At 32.6% G+C, this 25637-nt stretch overlaps 2 protein-coding genes across 2 annotated transcripts; both read right to left on the bottom strand.

Annotated features, from left to right (window-relative positions):
- Positions 1–8983: 8983 nt before the first annotated feature.
- On the bottom strand, positions 8984–9844 carry LOC109009638 (zinc finger protein ZAT11-like). The gene has a single exon (XM_018990217.2). It carries the CDS (start codon positions 9732–9734, stop codon positions 9177–9179), a length of 558 nt encoding a protein of 185 aa, XP_018845762.1. The 5' UTR covers positions 9735–9844; the 3' UTR covers positions 8984–9176.
- A 3583-nt stretch (positions 9845–13427) lies between these two features.
- LOC109009637 (kinesin-like protein KIN-5B) lies at positions 13428–22777 on the bottom strand. The gene is made up of 24 exons (XM_018990216.2): positions 22603–22777; positions 22031–22222; positions 21292–21421; positions 21026–21181; positions 20600–20937; positions 20382–20520; positions 19906–20003; positions 19654–19810; positions 19483–19552; positions 19328–19404; positions 19026–19079; positions 18859–18939; positions 18667–18778; positions 18482–18568; positions 18054–18229; positions 17807–17968; positions 17616–17723; positions 17355–17513; positions 17193–17276; positions 16894–17099; positions 14806–14907; positions 14598–14707; positions 14376–14527; positions 13428–13932 (listed from the first exon to the last, which is right to left on the bottom strand). The coding sequence occupies exons 2-24, from the start codon at positions 22204–22206 to the stop codon at positions 13708–13710; spliced, it is 3159 nt and encodes a 1052-aa protein (XP_018845761.1). The 5' UTR covers positions 22207–22222; positions 22603–22777; the 3' UTR covers positions 13428–13707.
- Positions 22778–25637: the final 2860 nt, after the last annotated feature.

Genomic DNA, 25637 nt, shown 5'->3' with positions numbered 1-25637 from the left:
AGATAATTATGATCTATGGATCGGATCCTCCAAACATATTATATATGAGTTACATATAGTCGTGAAATACGTAAGCGTTGACACGTAAGTATTGTACAATTATTTTAAAAAAGAGTGAGATTTATTATTAAAAAATTAATTAATTTTTTTTTTCATGTGAATTCCGAATTTAATTTTTTCAAAATAATTATACGATATTTATATACTCACAATTACAATTATAATTTCTTATTATATTTATAATCATGTTTCATACTTTTGTGCTCTTAAAGTGGCAAAAGCTTTTTAATCCTGTTCTGGGCCAGCGCTAGCTTGAGAAAATGGCTGGTGTAATGACCATCCTGATCATTACTAGTGCGTGCTCGCCGTGCTGTCTGGCCCGGGCTGCGGTCGCTGATCTGGGATTTCAACAAATCATGCCTAATCCTGATTGATTAACCTAACCCCAACTTCTTCTCTCTTGCTAAACCCTTTTTGCCTTCTTTTCCTGAAAAAAATCAACTCCACTTTCTGGTTTGTATCCAATAATATTCTGAAGCTGTCTTTATGTTTATGTCCAGAACTACCCTAGCCTATAATGGAAGCAATTAATGGAAAATCAGACTTGAGGAACTATTAATGATAGCCGGACGGACTTAACTACAAGATTAATGTTAGTTATAAATTTTAAATAAATAAACTTCGTATAAATCTTTTATATAAAAATGAGTTTTATAAAAAAAAAATAGATTTTTTATATTTTTTAAAGTGAGGTTAACTTTTTTATAAAATGACTATACGAAACTTGTCTATTAATTAAAACTTATACAAATCATTTCTCAAACAACACTTACAAATACTTTTTAAATAAAATTTGATGATCTTTATCATGAAACCCATAGGTATATATTTAAAGGGAGTAACAAGAATTCCATTAATGAATTAACCTAAGTAGTTTAGAACTGGATCCTGCATGCCTAAAACACGACTCCTAATAAAGCCAGAAATTAATCCTCTTGTTAAAATACTATTTTTTAACGAATAACTAAAAAACTAGTTTGATGATATATATACATGAAAATAGTGTATATACAACTCTCATTCTACTTCTATATATCTGGCCTATTATAATGCGTGACGTGACACTATCCAAAATTATTAGATCAGATATTTCTTAATAAAAGAATAGTCATGAATGAGTAATATTGCGATGTCAACAACATGATATCTAGTGCAATAAAAAGCAAGAGATACACATATTTCGAGAACTTCTCAAATAATTAGCACTCGTACGTGTCTTAATTACTTTACGATCTTTTAACACACGAACGCGTGCAGAGGCTTCAAAAAGTTGGCTTTCGATCCATGGATGATATAATATGTACGAGCTCAGACAGACCATGCATATATATATATATATATATATACACACACAGAGTAAAATGAATTTCAAAGCATATCATGCAGTACTGATCAGTACGATTATATATAATTAATTAAGGACTTTACATAAAGATTGATTCTATATGACTTGGAAGTTACATTGATCATTTCTCAAGCTAGGAATCATATCATTGGACGTACGCGCGCATGCAATAACAAGTACATTAATGAAGAATTAATATATGCATAAGTATTATATGCATCGTGGTGTTCGTGGCGCGCGCAGGTCATTATATATATATATATATATATATATCTATATGAGAAGTAATACTGTTACAGATACAAAGAGATTATACAAAAGTAAATTTACAAACTAACGTAATTTTATAAGATTCGTTAGATCTATTTTATAATAAAAATAACTTAATAATTTGATGTAATATATTAAACCATGTAAATTTATAAATTTATTTTTATATAATCTATTTACTGTTAGAGTATTTTTCTATATTATATATAGGAATCTTCGATCTTGTGTTTAATTTTGCTAGCTATTAAAGCTAGATATATAGGACAGCTGCCGATCGAATGAAGAAACGTGAAAAACTTTCGTAGTTTTATAATTCCTATCTGGCTGCATGCATGGCTGGCTAGCTAGCTAGCTTAATTTAAACTGCATGTCACTAATTAGAAACATTAATGTCACTGATCTATAAAATAAATGGGTAAGCAGCAGTGACGTTCATATGCAGATCATGTCTATAACATATGAAACATTAATTTCAGGAATCGATCGATAAGAGGAAACGACAGAGTTATATATATGACCCAAGTTTTGCTCAGCTTAACTTGATTTATCAATACCTATAACATATGAAAATGTAGTAATTTACTGTTCATTGGATTACAGGCAATAATTAATAATTTAATTTGTATTAATATTGTTATCTTCTTCTGCGTGAGACGTGATTATATATAAATGCATGCATATGTGACCTTATGTTAATTTCAGAAACATATATAATACATACGCGGACATCAGCTAATTGGGCCTAGTCCACGCATGGCCTATCACTTTTGAATGTTAGAGTTTATTGTGCTCATAGGTAGCATCTACAATTCTTTTTTATTATCATCAAATTAGTTTTTGTATCACGTAAAGTAATTAATCATGGTAACTGCATTTACTTGTATCTAATTTTTTTTCAAGAAAATTAGAATTTAAATATTTCACATTATAATATTGTATATCTTCTTAAATTTGTAATTATTTGGGTACTGGAGTATATATATTTAACATATCATGTTATCACTATACATGCAGTATCATGTTATCGTGCCATCAGCCTCTCAATCGACGACCGAATTGCGTTGCTTCGGTTGCCTCCTTCCTCAACGAGATCTCTGGTATCAATTCTTAGATAAAATTTCATCGTTGTGTGACTTTTCCGTTTCTTCTAAAATTGCTATTTTTCTGTGAAATTGCTTTATCTACAAATTTCAGAACTTGAGTTAAAATGGCTTTTTTACCTGTGAAGCACTTTGCTGCCATTAATTTCTAATGGTTATCCTTCATGGCTGTGACTGAAAATGTGTAAATGTGTTGTGCTTTCTAATGTAAATACTTCATGCCTTTATTGTTTGTGTTCCTTTATTTTTCAAGTTATTGTTATGCACTTTGCTTGCTTGTGAATGGCTGTATTCCACAAAACAATACAGCGCTTGCAAAAACACCCTTGTTTGTGATGCACTTTGCTGCAAATATTGTTAGATTTTACTTGCATCTCCTGAATGAAGTTCAATATTACTTACAAAAGAAAGGATGCTGCAAATGGAGCTTGTTGTGTTGGTCTAGTCTAGAGCTCCTCTGCTAGTGTGATTGTCGTATGGCGTGCGGCGGTGGGGTGGGTACAAAGTGCGAGGGTGTCCAACTGGGTCTCTCTTCACAGGAGGAAAACATATACGTGGGTGAAAGTGGGAGTTTTACTTTTGCTATGCTGTGATATATGCAGTACTACTGGAGTTTACTATGAGGATTCTGATGTGTCAGTATAGCATTGGCAACCGCAATGGTAAGTTTGGTAAGATTTCCCCTTAGAAATTAATTATATATATCTTGAAAATAAAAAATAATTGGTGCTTTTTCTAGACATTGTTTGCAAGTTTTCTTTTTTCATTTTTCTAACAATCTTTGCAGTTTCAAACAATTTTTCAAACATTTAATTTATTTTTACGTTGTAATTTCTTTGATTTTTCATAATTGAATTTTTTTCAAAAGCTGTTTAATTTTTTTGATATAATCTTTCTTAGACATGATGTGGCATATATGTTGGGTGTTCGTATGACATGTGATCATCATATATATCTACTTATATATAAAGCGCGAATAGGTTAGTAACAGTATTTTCGTCTAACATTTTGTTTCCAATTTTACCCCTACTTTTATTTCAAACTTTCGGTTTTGCCACTGACATTCTTCCAATTTTACCCCTGGTTCTCTCGCGCGCAAGCACCTCCTCCCCTCTCCCACGTCCGTTTCTTCATCTGCTACGGTGTGCCGTCACACACCGTCGTGCTCGACACCGCCGCTCTCATTTTTTTTTTTTTTAAGTTTAATTTTTTTTAATTTAATTTAATTTTTTGTCTTTATTGTGTTTTATTTCCTTTAATTTTGAATTATGTAAATATTGAATTCAATTGTTACGTTTAAGTATAAATCTATTTTTTTCATTTTATTAATGATTTTTGTTTAATGATTTATTAAAAAATAAACTTAAATATTTTTTTTAATTTCTGGATAAATTGAATAGTTTATTAATTAACTTGAAATCAATTATGCTATTTGAGGTAAATCTATAGTTTCTAATGTACTATAGTTTATTTAATTTTTTTTAAAGGAAAATGATAGGGTTACTACTCTCCTACTACTCATTTACTACTTTTTTTATATTTGATTTTTTTTAAAAAATTTTTTATTTTACTTAATGGTTAAGGAAGTGTTATTAATAAAATTATATATTTTTTTAATTTTTTCGATTAAGGATGTTAAAAAAATACTTCAAAGAAAATGATAAAAAAATAAAAAACTTGAAATTAACTATAAATAGTAATTGGATAGTAATAAGGTAGTAACCCTATCATTATCTTTTTTTAAATGAAAAGGATGAGACTTTATAAAATATATGATTAAATTATTTAATATTTACCACTGTCGTTTTTAATTTTAAAACTGACACATTATATATTTATTTTGGAAATAACAAATATACAACATGTGCATCCAACTATAATTATTAAGAGTAATAATAGTAAGTTGGTTAGTATAATTACAAATTTTCATAAGGAAATAAATTATAACTTCTTAATAATTTAAAAATATAATATGTCATTATTACTATTTTATTTAGCCAAGTGTGAAAATGTTAAATAAATTAATGTTTTTCATTGTTATTATTTCTTATAGTATTTCTGTTTTAATAATATTAAAAAGAGTTATTAAAACTTTTGAAGTAAATTAAGATGATATGGTTTGCATTCTTAAATTAAGAGCTAAATTGCCTTTGAATTAACGCAATAATTTAACATTATTTGTAGTGTTAAATAATATGGTCTAGAATATGTTAATATATATTAGAATATTTTTAATTTTTTCCTTCTCTGAAAATTTATATAATGTTGGAGAGAGTTAGATGAGATGAAATTTTATAAAAAATAATTGAAAGAGAGAAAGAGTTAAATAAAAAATATTATAAAATTAAAATATTATAAGACACTTAGATCATAATTTTATAATATTATTTTTGTTTTAAAATTTAAAAAGATAAATTATGTTTTATTTGAAATTTGAAATTTTAAGAAAGTTGTAATGATTATTTTAAAAGTTTTGTATTGCAGTTATGTTTAAAAAAGAGATGGGATATGATATGAAAATTTTGAAATAAAATCTATTTTCAAATAGACTTTTATTTGAAAATAAGTAAGGGATGAACATTGTTCTTATCAATTTCTCTCTCTATTTTTTTCCTGTTTTTCTCATCAAATTCGATTCTATTATGTTTTTGCTCTTTTGCCGATCAGGTGAGTTTGGATACTGAGGTTTTTTTTTTTTTGATAGGTTAGATCCTAATTGAGATGAGATTAGTTGAAATGAAAATGAAAAGTTAAATAAAAAATTGTTAGAATATTATTTTTTAATATTATAGAAATATTAGCCTTTTAAACAAGAGATTTTGGTAAAACTTAACCAAACAATATTTTATTTTTAGTAAAAGAAATAATCTTAATTTGCTTATGGATGTTACATTTCATTTAAGTGCATTCAATTCTTGAGTTTGCTGCCTAACAAGATCCAAGATTCTCACTATTGGATATAATCATTGATATTATGGTTTATAATATGAGATAAAAAGAGAAATTAGTTAAAAATCCTTACTCATATACTGCTTGTAATAATATGATGATTTGCTTTACACGATGATTCTATTTGAAGTTGGTCATATTTTATTGTCTATTATATATCTCGCAGTATTTAATGGTAGACAATTGGGCACACATGCAGCGCACGTTGCCCTAACTAGTATATATATATATACGTGACGCCATCATTTGTTTGGTAACGCGACACTTTATGATCTGTGCGCAGCCATGGTTTTGGACGGAATGATTTGTTTTTAAACCCAAAAAATTAAAAATTTGAAAAAGTCGGGTTATACTTTTTTGAAAAAAGGCAGTAATGTGAATTCCACTACTATTTGCTTAAAGAGTCAGATTATGAGGCTGCATGCTTATGGAATTTGATTTTTCCCTATAAATATATAAATATATATATATATATTTGCAAAAACATGTTATAAATTAGTTGGTCGGTCTTGGAGTTGAAATGAATGGTTGGAGCAGGATTGATGGATGATGTTCAACATTAATATTGCAAGGAGGTCATGAGGTCCAGTCAGTCAACAAAAGACAGATCATTAGATAGTACTGTTTACGTGTGTCGTGGGAAGCCACCGAAGAATGACATATTCCTCGTGAAGTACTAACTGAGAATTAATGTACAACCGGTTAATTTAGTTTGTTGTCCTGTTTGAGGGAATCAATTCCATCTTCAGCATATATACTGGAGTTTGAGGTCAAACGAATAGAAATATCCTTTGGCTGTTTTCTCCTAACTTGTATAATGGGGTGTTTAGTGTTTACCACATGATCATGACTCAGACGAGTATTCGGATTGGAGTTTTTTTTCTTTTTCTTTTATCTTTAAAATAAAATAAAGTAAAAAATATATGTTATTATAAAGTCATGAGATTAATTTAAAATTATAATAAAAGTTGAATAAAATATTATTATTATTTTTAAATATAAAAAAAATTGAATTATTTATTCTTTATTTATGCTCTTATAATGTATTTGCAGAACAATATCGATGACTTTTTATTATTTGATCCATTTTCAACGGGTGTGACACGCACCGTCAACACAGCCGCCATTTGCGCGCTGTAGTGCACGGCGAACGTAAGCCCTTCATCCAATGCTTTCTTTGGAAACTTTTCTTCCGCCTTTTGTACACAGTTTCTGCTTCGATTATCACTTGTCGATTATTAGGAAGAAGAGGAAGTGAGTCTCGATCTCCAGGAATCAGTCCAAAATAATGAAGTAGCTAGGGGTCGACGTTGTAAATAAATTAACTTGACAAGTGGTTCGAGATGGCTCGTTCAAACTCGAGTTTGGCTGAATTTGTTTATTAAATGATTTGTTTGTGAAGATAAAATTATCAATTCTGCTATTTACAGTCGCCGGCTACAGTCATCGTGTAGTCGGTTGATGATGTGGCAACTACTGTTAATTAAAAAAAAAAAAAAAAACAGAGTGCAATGCATTTCGGATTTCATTCCCGTTTCACTTCTCCACTTCTCATCTTCTTCCTCTGATTTTCTTCGGCAATTTGCACTTCTCATCTTTAGCCAGGGAGTTCTAGCCGCGGAAAGATTGTCTGAAGGGGATCCGCCGAATAATCCAATTGTGGAAAGATCGTTTTCGCGCAGTACCGTGGAACAAAAAAAACCTCGCCATTGTTCGCATCCGATTGAGTCAGTATCTTTGCAAAGAAGGTTGGTTTTTCTTGCGCTTCAGACCCATTAACCCCTCCAATCCCATCATCTTCAAAGTCTGACTCATTGGCATTCACTAGAACCAGTCTCATTTGCACCATTCCACCGGCGCAGGCATGCCATGGTTGAGGATCTAAGCACTTTTCCACCTCCTTTAACTTCTCCTCCGAATCCATAAATATAATCATTTATTAGAAGATAACCCAAACCTATTTCTTACAGGAACCACAAATCGGCCTTCCTCTAAAAAGCATTTCTTCCCCAAGAAAAAAAAAAACTCATTTATTAGATTTCATATGGCAATGAAGAAAAACGCTTTCTTACAGAAACCACAAATCGACCTTCCTCTGAAAACATTTCTTCCCCAAGAAAAACAAACCCATATATTAGATTTCATCTGGCAATGAAGAAAAACACTGGATTTCATGATTAACAGATTTCTCCCAAACCCATGTTGACTATTTCTCCCAAACCCAGTTTTCAGATTTTGTCCGAGTAGCTCTTGTAAACCTTTTGGATCTCTTCCATTCGATCTTTGAACTCAAACTTTTCATCAATCTTCAGAGGCTTTAGACCTTCAACCTTGGTTGCAGACTCTGACTCTTCTTCTTCTAAAATAGTATGAAGTCCCCCAGTCATTTGATTCCTCAGTTCCATCTTATGAGTGACAAATAAATACACCTTTATGAGTGATCTTTGTGACTGCTAATTAAGCATGAAGAACTATAGATCTAAAGAAGTGAAAAAAACATGGAGGAGAGGCTGAGCAGAGCACAACCTACGCTTCGTGCGTGGAAGGTGCATAAACGGAATGCAGAGAGGGAATTAAGGAGGGAAACTGAGGAAAGCCTTGATACGATGAGCTCCAGTTTTTTGAAACGGTGCTTTTGTATTTTTCCACATCAGCCGGTGTTTACGCACCGCTTACATGAGGCTCTTGTACTCAGCATTTTTCTAAAATTATATTCAATTATTAAACGATCTGCTTAATCATGACCAGCTATTAATTCTTATGAAAATAATTATTTCTTGTCAAAATGAGTCTGTTTTTATCACAAATAATAAGTCATTCTTATCGCAAATAATCTATCACAAATAATCTGTTACAAATACTCGTTTTAAACATTAATGTTTAAAAATATTAGAGATAAAAAATCATGTCCCTAATACTAAATGTGCTACTTGAGTATTTATAAATGTAAAAATTATAAAATTCAATATAAGTAATCTATTTTATCAACATGAAGCAGTTCATGAACATGCTCGAACTTGTTTGAATATTAAATGACCTGTTCGTGAACATAAAATCTAACTCAATAAAAAGTTCAAGCTCGAGTCGTGCTTGAATAAAATTAAACGAACAAAATCTGACCACCCATTACTCGCTCGAACTTCACTAGTTTACACCCATTTAGCGAAGCATAGTACTGCATCTCAACTCATCACAATTTCAAATCTTGGCTTTAGGAAAGAGAGAAATAAAATAAAATAATATTTAAACGTAAAAGTAGGAATTCCCACGAGAATAATTAAGTCCAATGACCGGACAAGAGATCAAAAAGCAACGTCTCAATTAACAAAATATGTAAAGATCAACTCATGAAAGATATTATACGTACATCAAATTATAAATGAATGAATATAAAAATGAAATGGAAAAAAAAAAAAAAAATCTGGCTACACATGAAAAGCTAGCGATCGACATCAAATCATCAAACGAAGGTCGACTTTAGGAGCCATCTTCCCAAATAACAAATTTAAATCGTTCTCCAAGGGTGTCAAGTTCAAGTCCAAGAAGACAACCCTCTTACTGCTATTAGATCTTTTCATCACCGCGACCGGCACTTTTGCGCCGACATCATGATCAGGAACGTATGATAATCCATGACCATCATGATTCGGCCTGTGCCGCCTCATATGACCCCCCAGAGCCTGCCCCATCGCAAACTTCAGCCCACAAATGGAGCACTCATGCATCTTTGGTTTCTTCCCTGACGTCTGCAATTTATTCCCATCTTCTCTCTGTTCTTCTTCCGGCCCCATTAATCTCGGCCTCTTGTGGCTGGCTCGGTGGCCACCCAGAGCTTGAAACGATGTGAATTGGCGATTACAAGTCTTGCATTCAAAGACATCAACCTTCGAGGTTGTTTTGGGCTTGGTCGTATTTGCTGCTAAGCCATGAGACAGCAGCATCAGACAATCCGCCATGTCTAAGCTTTCTACTTTCCCTCCATGATCTTCTCTCATTCTCTTCATGGCCATATGAACAAACTGGACGTACGTAACGTTAGAACTTAGGAATTGAAGTCAGAAAAGTATCGGCTTTGATAACGTAAATTGAATGGAAATTGGAAAGGAAATTTATGAGACAGCTGGAGTGGCTGCGAGTTTGGTATTTAAAGATGTTGGGAGTCGAGGGTCTAAATTTGAAACGTACATTCGTTTTGTTTGACTCACAGACGTTGCAGAAGTAGTACGGCACTACGGTGTTGGGTTCCTGGCTTCCTGGTGCTTGCTTGGACTATTTATTTGACTCGATCATTACAAGGACGAAAATACCCCCTAACACACTTTTTTTGACGGTGGTGTACGCTAGTTTTTCTCCCTGCCGCGTCTGCCACTTTTCGTCCTAGGATCGCATAAACGGACGAGTTCTGCGATCCTCGTACGAAGCTTCCAAGGTTTTCTTTGTTTTTTCTTTTTATTTTTTAATGTAATTCTAATACCCGGTTTACATTCGGTAAGTATTTAATTTCGTTTAATTTCATCATTATAATTTTTGTTAATTTTTACATATAATATAATAAATAATTTAATTTTTTCAAATCTCAATTCAATATTTTTAAATTTTAAAATAATAATAATATTAAAAATTAATATTCTACTAATATTTTTTTAACTTTCATCTAAAACTATTTTATCTCATAATCCAAATCAATCCGAAATGATTTCTCATTTAAGTGATAAATATATAAACTAGTTCAAATAGTATATTTTTAATTATAAGCGAAATTAAAAATTACAAAATTTAAGATAAGAAAAATAAAATTTTTTCTATAGATGATATATACAAATCTCAAATATACAAATTTCATATAATTTTTTTTATAAAAAGTGGACTCCACTGGAAAAAAAATGAAAAAAATTCACTTTATATATAAATATATTTATATATATATAACTTATATTTTACAAAAGAGTTATATAAAATTTATATATTTGAAAAAAGAGTTCCACTACAGCTATCGAAAATGATCTTGAATTTGGGTGTTTTTTATTTTCTTTATTTTCATGCATTTTTTTAATCATTATAAATATTTTTTAAAAAATAAAAAATTCATAATATTATTAAAAAATATTTTCTTAATTACTAAATAAATAATAAAAAAAACTATTTGGGACACAAATTTGCTCCCGAATTAGCATTTCTCTTGAAAAAAACAAAAGACTCCGAAGGTAATGCTAGTCAAAGTGGGGGAAAGAAAGAGAATATTATTCAACATGACGCGCAGGAACGACGTGTGCTCTTGCGTTTTCACGAAGAAAAGAAGATGTGATGTTGGACCAAAAGTAGGAAATTTCCAACTTTCCACGATGCTTCACTTTCATTTGTTTTGTTTTAATTTGAGGTTTTTTGTGGGGTCGGGATGATGAATGTTCCGCAACGGTTCTTTGTGCTAAACATGTTCCGCAACTGTTTCGTAGCTTAGTTTGGCATCACAAAATATTTCCACACGGCGCATAACAGTTTAGACACGCTCAGCCATGTCTGCAAGCAATTCCCAGAAGAGTGCCTGGATGCCTCATGTGGAGCCTCGTGTGAAACTTCGGCTTTTTAGTAAGAGGAAAACCTGCTAATCAAGCTCCTTCAATAAGAACGGGACCGCACTGCATGCAAGTTGGTGTAGGTTTTGGAAAACTTCAAACACATGTTTAGCACGCCATAGGTGAAGAAGGCAGGCAACCAAACCAAAGATGGTGTGAGCGGGAAGAAATCAAGACTCTCGCCTCACTACTTTGACAGACAAGTCAAATTTTGAAGTTCTCTCCTTTGAAAGTACTTTTCTTTCGGAAAACAGAGCTGCTACGTACAACCGCGGTTGGAAACCGCGGTGCAATCTTTTTGACACATCAGATGATTTAAATATATATATATTTTATTTTTAAATTTACTCTCATATTTCATTAAATACTTTTTATTTTTCACAGATTCACCCGAGAGGAAGAAAAGAAGCCTCAACAAAGCTTCACTCATCCGCGAGAGGGGAAAAAAATCACCTTGACGCAAAGCATAGCCCACGGGATGAGAATCCATAGTCAAGCAAGCTTCACCTACAGGAGGAAATCCTTTTCGACGGAAACCATCCTCCCTTCCTTTCTCCTTCTTGATTTTATTCATATCAAATTTATGAGTTCAAACCAGAGTTTTGAGTATTCTGAGTGTTCTGAGTGACTATTAAACCTAAAAGATTTTTTAAAAATCATGTGGAAGAGAGGAATCAACAAAAAGGGAAACATGGAAGATAACCAATCAACTAATTTAAGTCTTGGTGATCCATTGTAGAGGTTTATTAAATGAGAAAATTGAATTTTCAACTAATTTATTCTTTGTGGGTTCAGAGTTTAACTCTTGATTTGTAGACAAAATCATGAAAAAGATTTAAGTCTTGGTCCAATAAAAGAATTGAGAAAGAGAAGGAGATAGAGAAATGCAATAAGCTGGGTCTGTGGGTGAAATGCAGCGTGGCTGGGTTTGTGAGGAGAAATGCAGTTCTGCTACCCAAGAAGAAGACTTGCTATGCGTTTGAATGAGAGCAAAATGTAATTTCGTTGTGCGGTCGAAACGTAGTGCGACTGGGTTTGTGAGCGAAACAGGTTCTGCTACCTAGGAGAAGACGAGTTGCTGTGCGAAGAAGCTGAAGACTCTGGTTCGAGGTAGAGGAAGGGACGTGCGAAGAAGCTGAAGATTCTGGAAGGTTCTGTTTGTGCAAAAGAAATTTCGACGCCGGTTGCACGCCGAATGGGTTTGTGGGGAGAAATTTTATTCATAAATTTGATATGAATAAAATCAAGAAGGAGAAAGGAAAGGAGGATGGTTTCCGTCGAAAAGGATTTCCTCCTGTAGGTGAAGCTTGCTTGACTATGGATTCCCATCCCGTGGGCTATGCTTTGCGTCAAGGTGATTTTTTTCCCCTCTCGCGGATGAGTGAAGCTTTGTTGAGGCTTCTTTTCTTCCTCTCGGGTGAATCTGTGAAAAATAAAAAGTATTTAATGAAATATGAGAGTAAATTTAAAAATAAAATATATATATATATATTTAAATCATCTGATGTGTCAAAAAGATTGCACCGCGGTTTCCAACCGCGGTTGTACGTAGCAGCTCTGAAAATAAAACAAGTGACGTGGACACGCCGGTTGCACGCCGAATGCCCCAGTCGGTTGTATGTATCATTTTTCATAGTCATAAGATGATTTGTGAATAGTAGTGAAATAGTTTTGAGTAAGTTTTTTTTTTTTAGATTTTGGGAAAAGAGAAAAAATTGAATAAAAAATACTATAAAGTTACAAATATGAAATATTGTTAGAATATAAATTTTTAATATTATTTTATTTTAAGATTTGAAAAGTTAAATTGTTTTTTATTTTTGTTTTTTGAAAGTTTGAAAAAATTGTAATAGTTTGAAAGTTGTTTTATTTTAGTAATGTTTGGGATAAAGATGAGATAGATTGAGATGATTAGTTTGAAAGTGTTTTATTAAAAAATGAGTTAATTTCTAAGTCAGCTGATCATGAATGGATGCCATGCATAAGATACTTGAACTTCTAGATGAGCAAATTTCACAAGTTTTGACGGGTTAACTTAGACTCTCACATGAACTAGTTGAGCAGGTGGTGTTGTTGAAGTAAAACTTGCTTCCAACATGCTAAAGAAATATGTAAAATCACATGGGCAAAAAGAACACTCGGCGGCATGGCTAGGACTATTATATATATTCAACAACTTTTATACCCAACTATTCAAGCTTCTAGATAAGATACATCATACACGTCGTTACACATACTACCCTGGTTTAATTTCTTGCATAATAAACATGTTGTCTCATCTAAAACATTTGACTCTTGAGGATATTTAGACTCGTATTCATCAGATGATGAGCACGTTAATCTTGAACTAAAAGAGCTTACATCTGTCGCTTTCCATCATATATGTCTTCAAAGGTACTAACCCTTGTAGTCAAAATCGATTGATATCAGCAAAGGGCGTTCTCTGAAGCATAGGTGAGGTTGCCAGATGCGGGATCTTGCTTTCAGTGATGGCCCATTTCAACCCATCCTCTGAAGTATTATTATTATCTTTGTTTTCGATTTCAAAGATGGGTGTTCTCATCTCCTCAATGGATGCCAAACTTGGCACTGCTATATCACGCTTCTTAGGTGTTGCGCTAGTATGCTCATCGACCTGTTCATGGAAACAAACACCAATAACCAACTTATAAATTCTGCAACAATGTCTCCAGAGCTTGGTATTCATTGTTTTTAAGATCACTAAAATCAAGAGTTTGCAGCTATTTTTATACAAAATCAAGAGTTTGCAGCTATTTTTATACAAAAATGCAGGAACTCAAATCGAAGACCATCCTGTAGCATCCTATCCGTATGTTTGCCTAAAGTGTCTAATTGAAAACCATTTTCACATTTGACTGTCTTCAGCAATGCTAGTAATAAAAATAAGTCTTGGGGCAATCAATTACTTCCAAATATTTCAAAATGAAGACAATACCAGTAATAAAAATAAGTCTTGGGGCAATCAATTACTTCCAAATATTTCAAAATCTTGACTACAACTCTTCCAATCCAGTAATGGAGTGGAGAAATGAAGGAATTATAGGTAAGAGAGCGCACCAAATAATCTTTTACGAGGCACTTTTCTGCTTGGCTACGGATATTTGACATACTTCCACCGTGCTTTTCTTGTGTCAGTTTAAGCTGATCCAAGCACAAGGTTGTCATAGAGTCTATTTCCTTCTTATTTTCACGATCCAGGATCAACGAATCTGCCCAGTCCAGTTTAGATTTGAGAAGAGTGCTAAAAGAAAACTAAATCAATATGTAAAAATTTATTACCTTTAACAGCTACAAGAATGTCACTGGCTCTAGCATCAAGATCTGCATTTACCGAGGATGATGCAGACACAAATTCTTCATGTGCAAAATGATTTGCATATATATTTTCCCTATCAAAAAAATAAATTTCACACACAAATGTTATAAGAAAAAACTGAGGGATGAAAAGGAGTAATTTTTAAAAAGCAAGGAGAACAGGGAAACTTACATTATAGTAGACTCCATATCTGAAATACCAATCTTAATAAGACTATTTAAGGACGACTGTGCATTTTCCCACTGCTTCCCAGAATAATCCACTCTATTTGAGCTGCATACCATGAAAATATACAATCATATATGAGTAACATAAATGAGGACTATTCACGAAACTAATCAGAATAAAGGATGTTTTAAGTATCAAAAGACAAATCACAGATTTGTACTTCCTCGCCCATGCCAAGAAAAAGAAAAAGAAGATAAAAAGACACGGAATCAAATATAATCGTTAAAGGGGGGGGCTTTGTCCATTGGATACCTGAAGTAATTCACCCTCTCAACTCTTTAAGCGGCATTAATAGGAATATGATTGTAGGTGTTTTGAAAGGCAATATAATAATCAATGAAATAAAATTATGAACTTAACAATATCGCATTTTTTTTGTATTGCACTAATTCTGCTAACACCGAGCACAATTTTAGTTTAAACCTTGACAGATAATTCCTGACTTTTGTCAACTACTTCATGTCTGTATAATTCCTGGTGTATGGTACTCATAAATGCTTCTGAACTTTCCTTTCTTATACACGCAATGAGGAACCTCTATGATTCATTTAAATTGCTGCTTTGTTCAGAAGCTTGCATATCTGATGGACTCAGAGTCACCCCTGTTGACCCCAATGCTTCAAGCATTATATAAATAAATACCAACTTATTGATTTTAATGATAACAAATGAGTTCAAGTATAAATAAGTCTCGAGTTGTTTACATGATGAACGGTTGAAGATAAAAAACACAAACAAATCAAGCATGAGCAATGAACAAGTTTGCCAATGAAGCTCTAAAATATTCTGTATTTATTAATTTGAAAAAGTTTTGAAGCTCAAGAATATTTTTAAAAATTCACGAAATCGATTTGCATCTTTCATATGTGCATTTGAAAAGTGAATAAATAGCTTATTTCAATCTATTTGAGATGTGCAAAAAGAAGAAACTTTTGTTTCAATCTATCATATGCATATAAATAGCTTATTTGAGATCTTATAGGAGATAATGATTACAAGTTTTACAACATTTATTCATAAAAAACTCTTAATGTCTCTTTTCTAGTATTTACTTATAGGAGGAGATAATGATTACAAGTTTTACAACATTTATTCATAAAAAACTCTTAATCTCTCTTTTCTAGTATTGACTTATCACTTGTTCATTTAGATATAGTTTGTATTGTTTCATTTACTGATTAAGGAGTGTAATTTGAGAACTTACCCACCATAACTATAATAGGGTGTGTATAATCCTTATGAGCATTGTAGGAGTTCTACACAAGGAAACAACTAAATCACCACTCATAAGGTGATTGTTCTATACAGTGTAAAGTTTATATTGTTCAAAGGTGTAATATGTTTCAATTTTTATCTGAAAGAGGTTGACTAATTCTATCTCCACTTGAAGTAGGTTGAAATGGTGAATTTGAAAATCTTCAAGGGGCAACTTGAGCAAAGACGTAGGCAGCGGGCCTGAACCTCGATAAAATACTTACTGAGTTTGCATTTCTCTTATCCTCATCACTTGTTCATTTAGTTTGCATTGTATTGTTTCATTCACTTATTGAGGACTGATTTCCAGCTTTTGTTTAACTGTAAAAATGTGTGTATAATTCTTGTGAGGTAGTATATACAAATTCTTTAAGGCATTATTGCTCAAAGGTATATATGATAAGGCGAAACCTTGATAAAATACTGAGTTTGCATCTCCTTGCTCCTTACATTTACTACTGCATAGTATTTTTGCGTCCATATTTTTATCATATTGCGCGTTTGATTTATATTTGTGAAATTTTTAAAAAACCCAATTCACTCCATCTTTGGTTAGTCATCTGGGCAACAACATATAAAAGAAAAGTTTATTTAGTTCAACGAATCCTCTTTCCCTAACTCATTGGGATCCCTAAACAAAGCACCTAGTTTTTATTGTCTACTATTTCCTTTTTATTTTAATTTATTTCCATGTTTTTTTAGTATGAAGCTTAAAATTTGAAACAGAAGCCATAAAGATTAAAAAATAAAAAATAAATAAAAATAAAAAACACTTACCACTCATAAAGACAATCTTCCATGACAGTCCTAGACTCAGCGGCTGAGAATGTGTCTTCCATGAAATGACTTTCCACCTCTTCCACATATTCAATCAACTCCTCCTTAGCAACAGTTGAAACTTGCTGCATCTTGGAAATCTCATGCTTCAATCTTGTGTTCTCTTGTGCACTTGAGTCCTGGATGTTCCTTGATGCCTTTGAGACCTAATATATATAACATTTAAGTTGTCATGTATGCAAAACTTGCAAACTGTTCAATGCAACATTAAAAAAACAAAAAGTGACGACCAATCCCACCATATATGTTTTCTTCGATGTCAAGGTTTCTAATATTCTCGCAATTTTCTCCAAAGCCAGTTTTTCTTCTCTAGCAGCCTCCTCCTGTTTCGCGGCAGTAGAACTCTATTAGCCATCACAATAGGTCAGTCATACATGGAGTGCACTTCAGGATTATCTTACCTTAAAATTCTCCTCAAAGTTTATTAATTGGTGGGATCTCTCAACTTGGTTTTCTTCAAGTATTGACATTACTTTAGAAGCACGATTGTGAATGTTATTAAAGAAGCTCATGGTTGCCTTTGAAATTACTTGTGCTGAAACCAAACTGCGTTGTAACCCCTATAGTCCATGAAGATTAACATTCTCAGCACATATCATATTTTTAATTATCAAAATAAGTATACTTCAATCAAGAAAAAAAGATCACACTTATAATCCTACCTCCTCCTGTTGTTGACTGGAGAAAGCCAGCAACTGTTTTTGTTCATCAAGAGAGTTTTGGATGTCACCAATAACCTCCTTGGCGTCCAAAACCAAAGTTATAAGCAACTGTAAAGACAACAAATCTTATTAACTACAGAAGCGCAAAGAAGAGAAAAAGGGGAAAACAAACAATCTTCTTTGCTTCATACATTCTCAACTGCCATTGCCTGCTTTGAGATTGTAGAATTTATCTGCTCCAGGTCTGAGGAAGCTTTCCTTTGCAGCGTATTAGCAAGCTCCTTCAAGGTTGCTGCTCCTGATGTATAAGTCTCTGTCATTTTCTTAATTCTTAATTCAAGCGCCTGTGTTACCTGGCAATAGTAATAAAATAATGAATTAGATAACTGGTATAAGCCAGACAAGAATAAAGATGAGGTGACTACAATGTTTCCTTACATCACATTTGCTAGCAAGATATGAGCGGACATGTTCTTCCATGCATCTTAAATGCTGCTGTTGTTGAGAAACCGACCCCAGGATGGTCCTGTGCAGGTCTTTTAAGCTCTGATCCAGCTGAGAACCAAAATTCAAAACCATGCTCTGGTTCTCTGCTTCCATCTTGTCTTTCTGTTCTGCAGAATAATACATAAAAATGTAAGTATCACATTGAAGCAATTGCCCATCCAGTTATTGTTTCTTAATAATATATTTCTTACATCATAACCGCATATATTTCCACTAACTATGGAATGCTTAAGTTCACTTATGATCCCAAATCTAGAAAATTCAACTTTTAGAACTAAAAGTCACAAGGGAAAAGATACCTTTAAAGCTATAGATTAACAGGCACTACAAAAGTGGGTCGAAGCAAAAAATAAACATACCTAATTTTGCAAACAGTGAAGATATATCCTCTGTTGCACCCTGCAGATTGGTGCGCAACTCCTTTGCACGTTCAACTAAAGATTTTTCTGTTTATTCATTGATAAATGCATAGAATTTTGTTAATGGAAAAGATATATACCGCATAAAGCACAAAAGTTTGCCACTGATCTGTCAGTGGTCTTACCTGAGCATAACAGTTTGGAAATAATAAACTCCTTTTCCTTCAATGTTGTGATGGCTAACAGGTAGTTTTCTTGAAGATCAAGCAATGACTTGTTACTGTTTTCCAGATTTATCTGAGAGATTATAATTTCAATTGGCAAATCAGATAGATGCACCGAGGAAACTAAGAACGAAGAAATAAAAGTTTATATACCTTGCATTCTTTGAGGTCACTTTCCAAATGCAGTTTCTGTTCTTGCTCAGTTAAATAGCGCTCACGAAATGTATCCACTTGCTACAGGAAAGATAAGTCCGTTTACTAATATAATTATAACATCATAGGAGAATGATATAATTAATCAAAGAGCACGCAATTCATACTTTCTCGCTGAGGTTGAGATCATTCTCCAATTGCTCAATCTTCTCATTCTTCGCCTGCAAGTGTTCAAAAAAATCAACTACATAGGATTAAAGAATATGGTTTCCAGATGCAGGCTTCAAGTTTCCTCAACTGTGAATCATAGGATCTTCTAAATCTGTAATTTCAAATTATAGAATACTATATAGACTGCATATCTTAGAGCCAATCAATTAAGGTTTAGACTATCAACTGGATCCTGTTGCTTCCTATTGGTTTTGGATACATGTTTTCAAAAAAGATCTATATATAACTGAATGCCCACCTTCTTTTCGGCTTCTTCTCGGGCAAACCTTTCATGCGGAATATAAACACCATTCTTTTCCCTTGCTGCTCGAACATCTGAATCAATTTAAAAGATACTATGAGTATGAATCTTTTGTTGCACAAAAAAGTCTTAAAAACAGTGAATCCTTGGACCTTGTTTCATTCTCTCAATTTCCAAAAACACTTCCTTAAGCAACACAGCCTTGGACATTTTTTGATTGGCCTGAAAAGATGAACTTCGTCATCAGCACCAAAACATAAATATGTCTAGAAAAAGAAAAAGAAAAAGAAAAAGAAAATGGAGGCAAAAGAAGAGCTATAGACCTCGGGCTTGTTTTTTATGTTTTTGGCACGGAAGGCGTAATCTAAAGTGCTTAGAGTTTCTTCCAAACAATGAGCAGAAGGAGAAATTGTAGCGATGATGCAAGTTTTTGTTTTGCCCCCTAAGGAGTCTCTCAACAACCTGGTAAGTTTGCTATCCCTGAAAATAAAATTGGGAAAACGTGGAAGAAGCATTGGAAAATAGTTATAAGAAACCCAGTACATAAAAAGAATTCGTAAAATATTAAGACAAACCTGTAAGGTATATGAGCAGAATGTTCCACAAGTGCATTTATAACACGGCCTAGGGTGAGTAAGCTTTTGTTTATCTCCCCTGCTTCTCTTGCCCGACCCTGTAATTAGATCATGACTTGATCAAAATCTGATGGTCACCTCAAAAGGTAGAATTGAAAATTTTAGATGCTAAAAATATAATGCTGTGTAGCTTTGGACATACTATTGTTTTTTTCAAAAAAATATATAGTAAATAAAGTGTTTGTGAAAAACATATTGTGACGTCCATTATTAAAGTAGGCCGCCATATTTTGAGCGATGTTAAGAAAGTTGCTTGCTATTTATACTATTGAAAGACAATGTAAATGATTACTCAGAAATTTTAAGCTTGTTTTAGTCTGGCAAGAGATTATGATTTACATAATTGCAAAGGAGACTATATCAATATTAGATATCACAAGCAATTGATTTCATTGCCAAGTAAAATATTATCATACCTCTCGTGCACCTGAGCGAGATATATTCTCTGATCCTGCCAAATCAACAAGATTAAGCTTGCCGCATTTAATTAGCTCCTCATCACCAACAGTTGCTTCTTTTACATGGACAGTAATGGTAAAGATGGAATGAGAACGGCTGAAACAAAAAAGGGTAAATTATGGTTTCTTATAAATCCATTATCCCTGTTGGACAAGATAACAAAAGAATAAAGTACCTGCTGTGCTTGTTTAACAAGGTGTCTGCAGTACGCCTTTTGGATGCCCCTTGTTCCAAGAGAGTATAAATTTCACTCATGCTGTACACGGCTACCTCCTCAAGGCCTCTTATAACCACGCAACCCTTTCCATCCTCCATTAGGGAAATCGGTTTCTTTTGTCTATCTTCAGTCGATCTTGAATTGTCTTCGGGAGCCAGTAAATCAGTTATTTCTTCATTGTACAGTTCCAAAAATGTCACCTTCATGCTATAGTCAGCATTCTGTGTCTCCAGCATATCAAAAATTTGACGAACTGCCCTTGGAATAACTCCAGCCTCCACAGGCAAATCCCCACCCTGTAAATCACAGTAAGAAAAATGGATATGATATTCTGTTAACATTTGAAAATGTCATGGTATTGTTAGATGACTGATTAATCTGTACCTTGTTTCTCATCCCACCCTCCATTGTATATGTTTTTCCAGTGCCAGTCTGCCCATATGCAAAGACAGTGCAGTTGAATCCCTCAAGGACTTCATTAACAATTGGTGAAATTGCCTGGTCATATATAGACCTTTGCTGTGCTTTGGGGCCAAAAACCTAGGATATGTTACAAAACAGCAAAAGAAGTGTATATTTATAAACAGAAATCATCTGTAAGAAACATAGAGGCAAAACAGTCATAAATCATTATAGAGGTAGAAGCATACCTTGTCAAAGGTGAAAACTCTATCTATTTGCTTATTAGCTACGTTTTGCAAAACAGTGACTTCTCTTTTGTGTTCATTACATGATATCACCTTCGGCACATTCAACCTTTGCTCATCATCACTTAAAGGCCTGACATTGGAGCAAATGAAAATCATTCTAAATTAAGTGAAGAATGCATGCTTGTATGCTCGAGTTATCTTAAACTAAAATTTAGAATAGTCAAGAAAACTTATCAAAGGTTATCTAACCAGTTTAATGCTTTTATTTCTAGCTATGCCATCTAGTCCTCAAAAGATGATATACACGATTTCAAACACAGCCAAACTATATATTCTTTGACGTTATATCACAGTTCCAAAATCTCAATGTAAGCACAATCCTGCAGCTAGAGAACATCAACGAAACAATGAATCACAAAAGTAAATAGATAGTCTCACATGCTAGAAATCATGATTCAACAAAAAGAAATTTCCATGTGCAAAATTATCCTAGTTCATAGCATCATTCACCTAGTAAAAAGCAGTCATTAATAATCTTCAGACTATGACATGCCAATATTCTAAAAACAAAAATTTCAAAACGAATTTCGTTCTCTTCCATTCAAATCACCCACAGAAGCACCTGCAAATAATAATCATCATTGAGATGCCTAAAATTCGTATAGAACCCTATCATCAAAATTTGACCCCTTAATAGTCAGGCATAGAGGCGAGAGCCCAAAAACATTGAACCAGTCACCTGCATCTTAGCAAAACTTGCACATTGCTCTCTTTATCCCTGTCCTGACGGTTTGAGTTCCATTCTACCATTCTCGGGTCCATACGCCGCCGTTCAGGGTGAGGGGTAAGAAAAGGATGGGGAGACGGTGTCATCCCCGATCCCACTTTCTTAGATTGATCAGGAGTGAGTGACATCTTCAATAATTTGGATCTAAATCATTAGAAAGTAAAATTACCTTAAAAACTTATGATAGAAAAAAGTGAAGCATCTCAATCTCTCACAGAGAAAAGTTCAAAAAATCACTACGATTACAGAAATTCGAAAAAAATATGAATAAAACCACTGAGTCATTTTAATATGAATAATAGATGGGTGACGCCAAAATATAAAACCCTAACCCTCCCCTTTGGTGGCTGCGCCTAAGACAACTGCTTGGCTGGTCCATTTGAGAACCTGTTTTTGGGTTTCTTTTTCGTTTTTCTGGCTGGAAAACATGATTTTATTTCCTTTTTATTTATTTTAGCTTTCTCAGAAACCAAACAGAAAGAAATTTCAGAATAGATCTAAGTTACTGAAGGAACTCCACTTACACAGTGTTCCGCCGAGGAAAACAAATGATTTTGATCAAAACCCCAGACTGCACGGAGAATCTGATGAAAGAGCGAAACAAAAAGAGCTTTCCCAATTCTTGCTTTTCTCTCTCTCTCTCTCTCTAAGATCGTAAAATTATATTTGTGCCGTTAATCTAGGGCGTTTTCAAAAAAGGCAAAGTGTTTCTTTTGAATCTTCAACGGCTAGTTGGGGTATTTGTAGGGGGGAATAGCCATCCGAGGCACGCCAAGATTCTCTGCATTTTCAAAAAGTGGGCCCGTCGGGCAAACTTTTTCAAATGGGCCGCATAGCCTTTGTAGCCATTGAGGCTGAAAATTTGAAACGGGTTGCGTTAGAAATCTTTAAAAATTGTTTGTTTAAATAGTATTTTAAAATTTTTTTAATAGAAAAATTAATTAGTTTGAGTGTTACGTATTAAAATAATTTTTAATCTCAAATAAGATAAAAATCATATTTAAGAAAAAAATTATCAATGGACAAAAATATTTATATAATCTATCTAGAAACTACTTTTTTAATTTATTTCCAAACGAATGTAATACATCTTAAAGTAGTTTAAATATTTGGTTATCAAACAGTAAATAACTTTTAAATAATAGAATTTATTATTTAAGCTATAAGTTATAAACTCTAAAGTTATAAGGTATATTTTTCACTGCAATCTCAAACATGCATATAATAAAAAATAAAAATAAATATTTTACTGTTATTCTAATGACTATACACTATATACTGCTTACATAACACAATTTGATTTGGAAGATAAATTTTAAATTTTGAATATTACAAAGTCAAATCTTATTAGTTAAGTTATATAGATGATGTGTTTTACACATTGACTTTTGATTGTTGTGTTACAAGTAGGGGTGCCCAAAAATTTGTTCTTGATTAAAACCTCAATCTCATAAATAAAATATGAAATCAGGAAATTTAATTAGTAATAATAATTCGTCATCATTTATTGAAGAAAGATGAACTTAGTTCAACCGTCCTCTAATCATATGTTATTAATTATTATGTTGCACTTGATAGATATAAAGGAATGAGATTACAAGGAAAGTGGGGGGCCATGATGAGACGAAGAAAGTTGCCAAGTACATGTCCTGTAAATTGAAAGCTTTAAAAAGAAAAAAAAAAGTATTTCATTACTACAATTTAATTCTGCACCTAATCGATTAAGGTACCTTCCTTTGTTATTCGGTGATCCAACCGTCCGTTTGTGCAAAATACTACCATTGATTTCATCTTTACTTTATATATATATATAAAAAAAAGAATACATGGCAAGTTCTATCTCCGCACCAAATCAAGAATGCTGCTCGACGAGGCTCGGATCATGATGGTTAATTTAAACAAGAATTCTATTACCAACTCGACTTGTAGAGTACATCATTCACATCACTCGAATGATATAATTTGATTTATAAATTTATCTTTTAAATTAAATTATGTTATGTAATAAAAAATTTTATAAATCAAATCTTACCATTTAATTAATGTGGATGATATATTGTATACACCAACTTGAGAATATGATATGAAAGAAGCTGGAGCAAAAAAGTTTAGCATATCGCTTCTTTCAATGACAAGTGGTAGATGAAGAGTTTGTTACGTAGCAAGCGTAAGATTTTCAATGATTGTGGTAGAAATTAGATTCAACAGAATAATATGCCTATCGTCACATCTCCTCGATTTTCATTATTTTCATGCCTTAGCTACCTTGCATGAACCTCACTCTTATCTTAAGGCTTCCACTAATTCCTTTTGACAGGTTGCAATGAAAGAGGAAGTTGATGCATCATCTAAGAATTGTATTTGGGATTAGATTGATTTGCCTCTAGGGAAGTTTGTTATTGGGTCTAAGTGGATCTTTAAAATTAAGACTCGCTCATATGGTATTGTTGATAGATACAAGGCCGAGTTATTGGAAGCCTTAGGAACTTGCTTGAACTTCCTAAGGCTTCGACTCAGATAATAATCACAGGAAATTAAATATATGACTGGTACGAGTATCTGATTAGAAAATAAATTTTAAAATTAAACTTTATAAATCAAATATTATCATATAAGTGATGTGCAAAGTGTGTTATACATATTATTTTGATAATAGAATAACTTTTAAAAAATAATTTTTTTATATAGATCTCAAAACACCCAATTTTTTTACAAAAAATGTGCAAGACTTAGATATACAAGTTCACCGCATTTCTTGCCACGTATATTTTGGACACCCCTGCTTGTAGCACAACAGATTTTATAAAAAAAAAAATTGTGCCACGTAGATTTTGGACACCCCTACTTCTATTTCTCAAATGTGCCACGTGGATTTTGTAGCCATTGTGGTTGAACACAGGGTATCGAGATAGATTCTTTTAAAAAAAAAAAACAAATCTTTAATTTATTCCTTAAAACAAATTCAAATCCAATGAATTCTATTACTTGTGTCCTGTTAAAACTTAAAAAAAGTAATAACAATATTCTGTGATTGTGGCTTTTGGGTGATTCGAATCGTTTTTTTTTTAAATATCCGTTCTTTTTCATGACTTGATAGACATCTTTAAGGGTAATATCTTTTTCCCATTTTGTTATTTTTATTATCTTTAAGGATATTATTTTTAAGATATTATTTTTTTAATATCCGTTATTTTTATTGGTATTGATTAATTTTTCCTACGGTTTTATAATTTTTATTATGAGAAGTGCTACAATCACAAAAAAATTTTTACAAAAATAAATTTACAAATTGACATGACTTTATATAATACGTTAGATATATTTTACAATAAAAATAAATTTACAATTTAACATATTATATCAAGTCATGCTAGTTTGTAGATTATTTATTGCTAAAGAATTTCTTTTACTAAACTCATCAGTAAAAATTCAATCATAAGAGATTTCTAGTATCTAATAAACAAAAATCATCAAGAAAAAAGATAAATCTATTACTATTACACAACTTTTATATAACTATCCAATTAGGCATTAATTTTTTTTTAAAAAAAAAAATTAC

This window comes from Juglans regia, chromosome 3 (genome assembly GCF_001411555.2).
Source record: "Juglans regia cultivar Chandler chromosome 3, Walnut 2.0, whole genome shotgun sequence".
NCBI lineage: Eukaryota > Viridiplantae > Streptophyta > Magnoliopsida > Fagales > Juglandaceae > Juglans > Juglans regia.
The sequence above is the reverse complement of the archived record's forward strand: the minus strand, read 5'-3'. Positions and strand labels throughout refer to the sequence as shown.

Excerpts from the sequence above, each read along its gene's own strand:
- LOC109009637 (XM_018990216.2), bottom strand. The coding sequence starts at position 22,206 with ATGTCACTCACTCCTGATCAATCTAAGAAAGTGGGATCGGGGATGACA. Across the intron at positions 19,811-19,905 it reads TCTGCTCATATACCTTACAG|GGATAGCAAACTTACCAGGT; the intron begins GTTTGTCTTAAT and ends TTTTATTTTCAG. Across the intron at positions 18,779-18,858 it reads GTGACCTCAAAGAATGCAAG|ATAAATCTGGAAAACAGTAA; the intron begins GTATATAAACTT and ends ATAATCTCTCAG.
- LOC109009638 (XM_018990217.2), bottom strand. The coding sequence starts at position 9,734 with ATGGCCATGAAGAGAATGAGAGAAGATCATGGAGGGAAAGTAGAAAGC.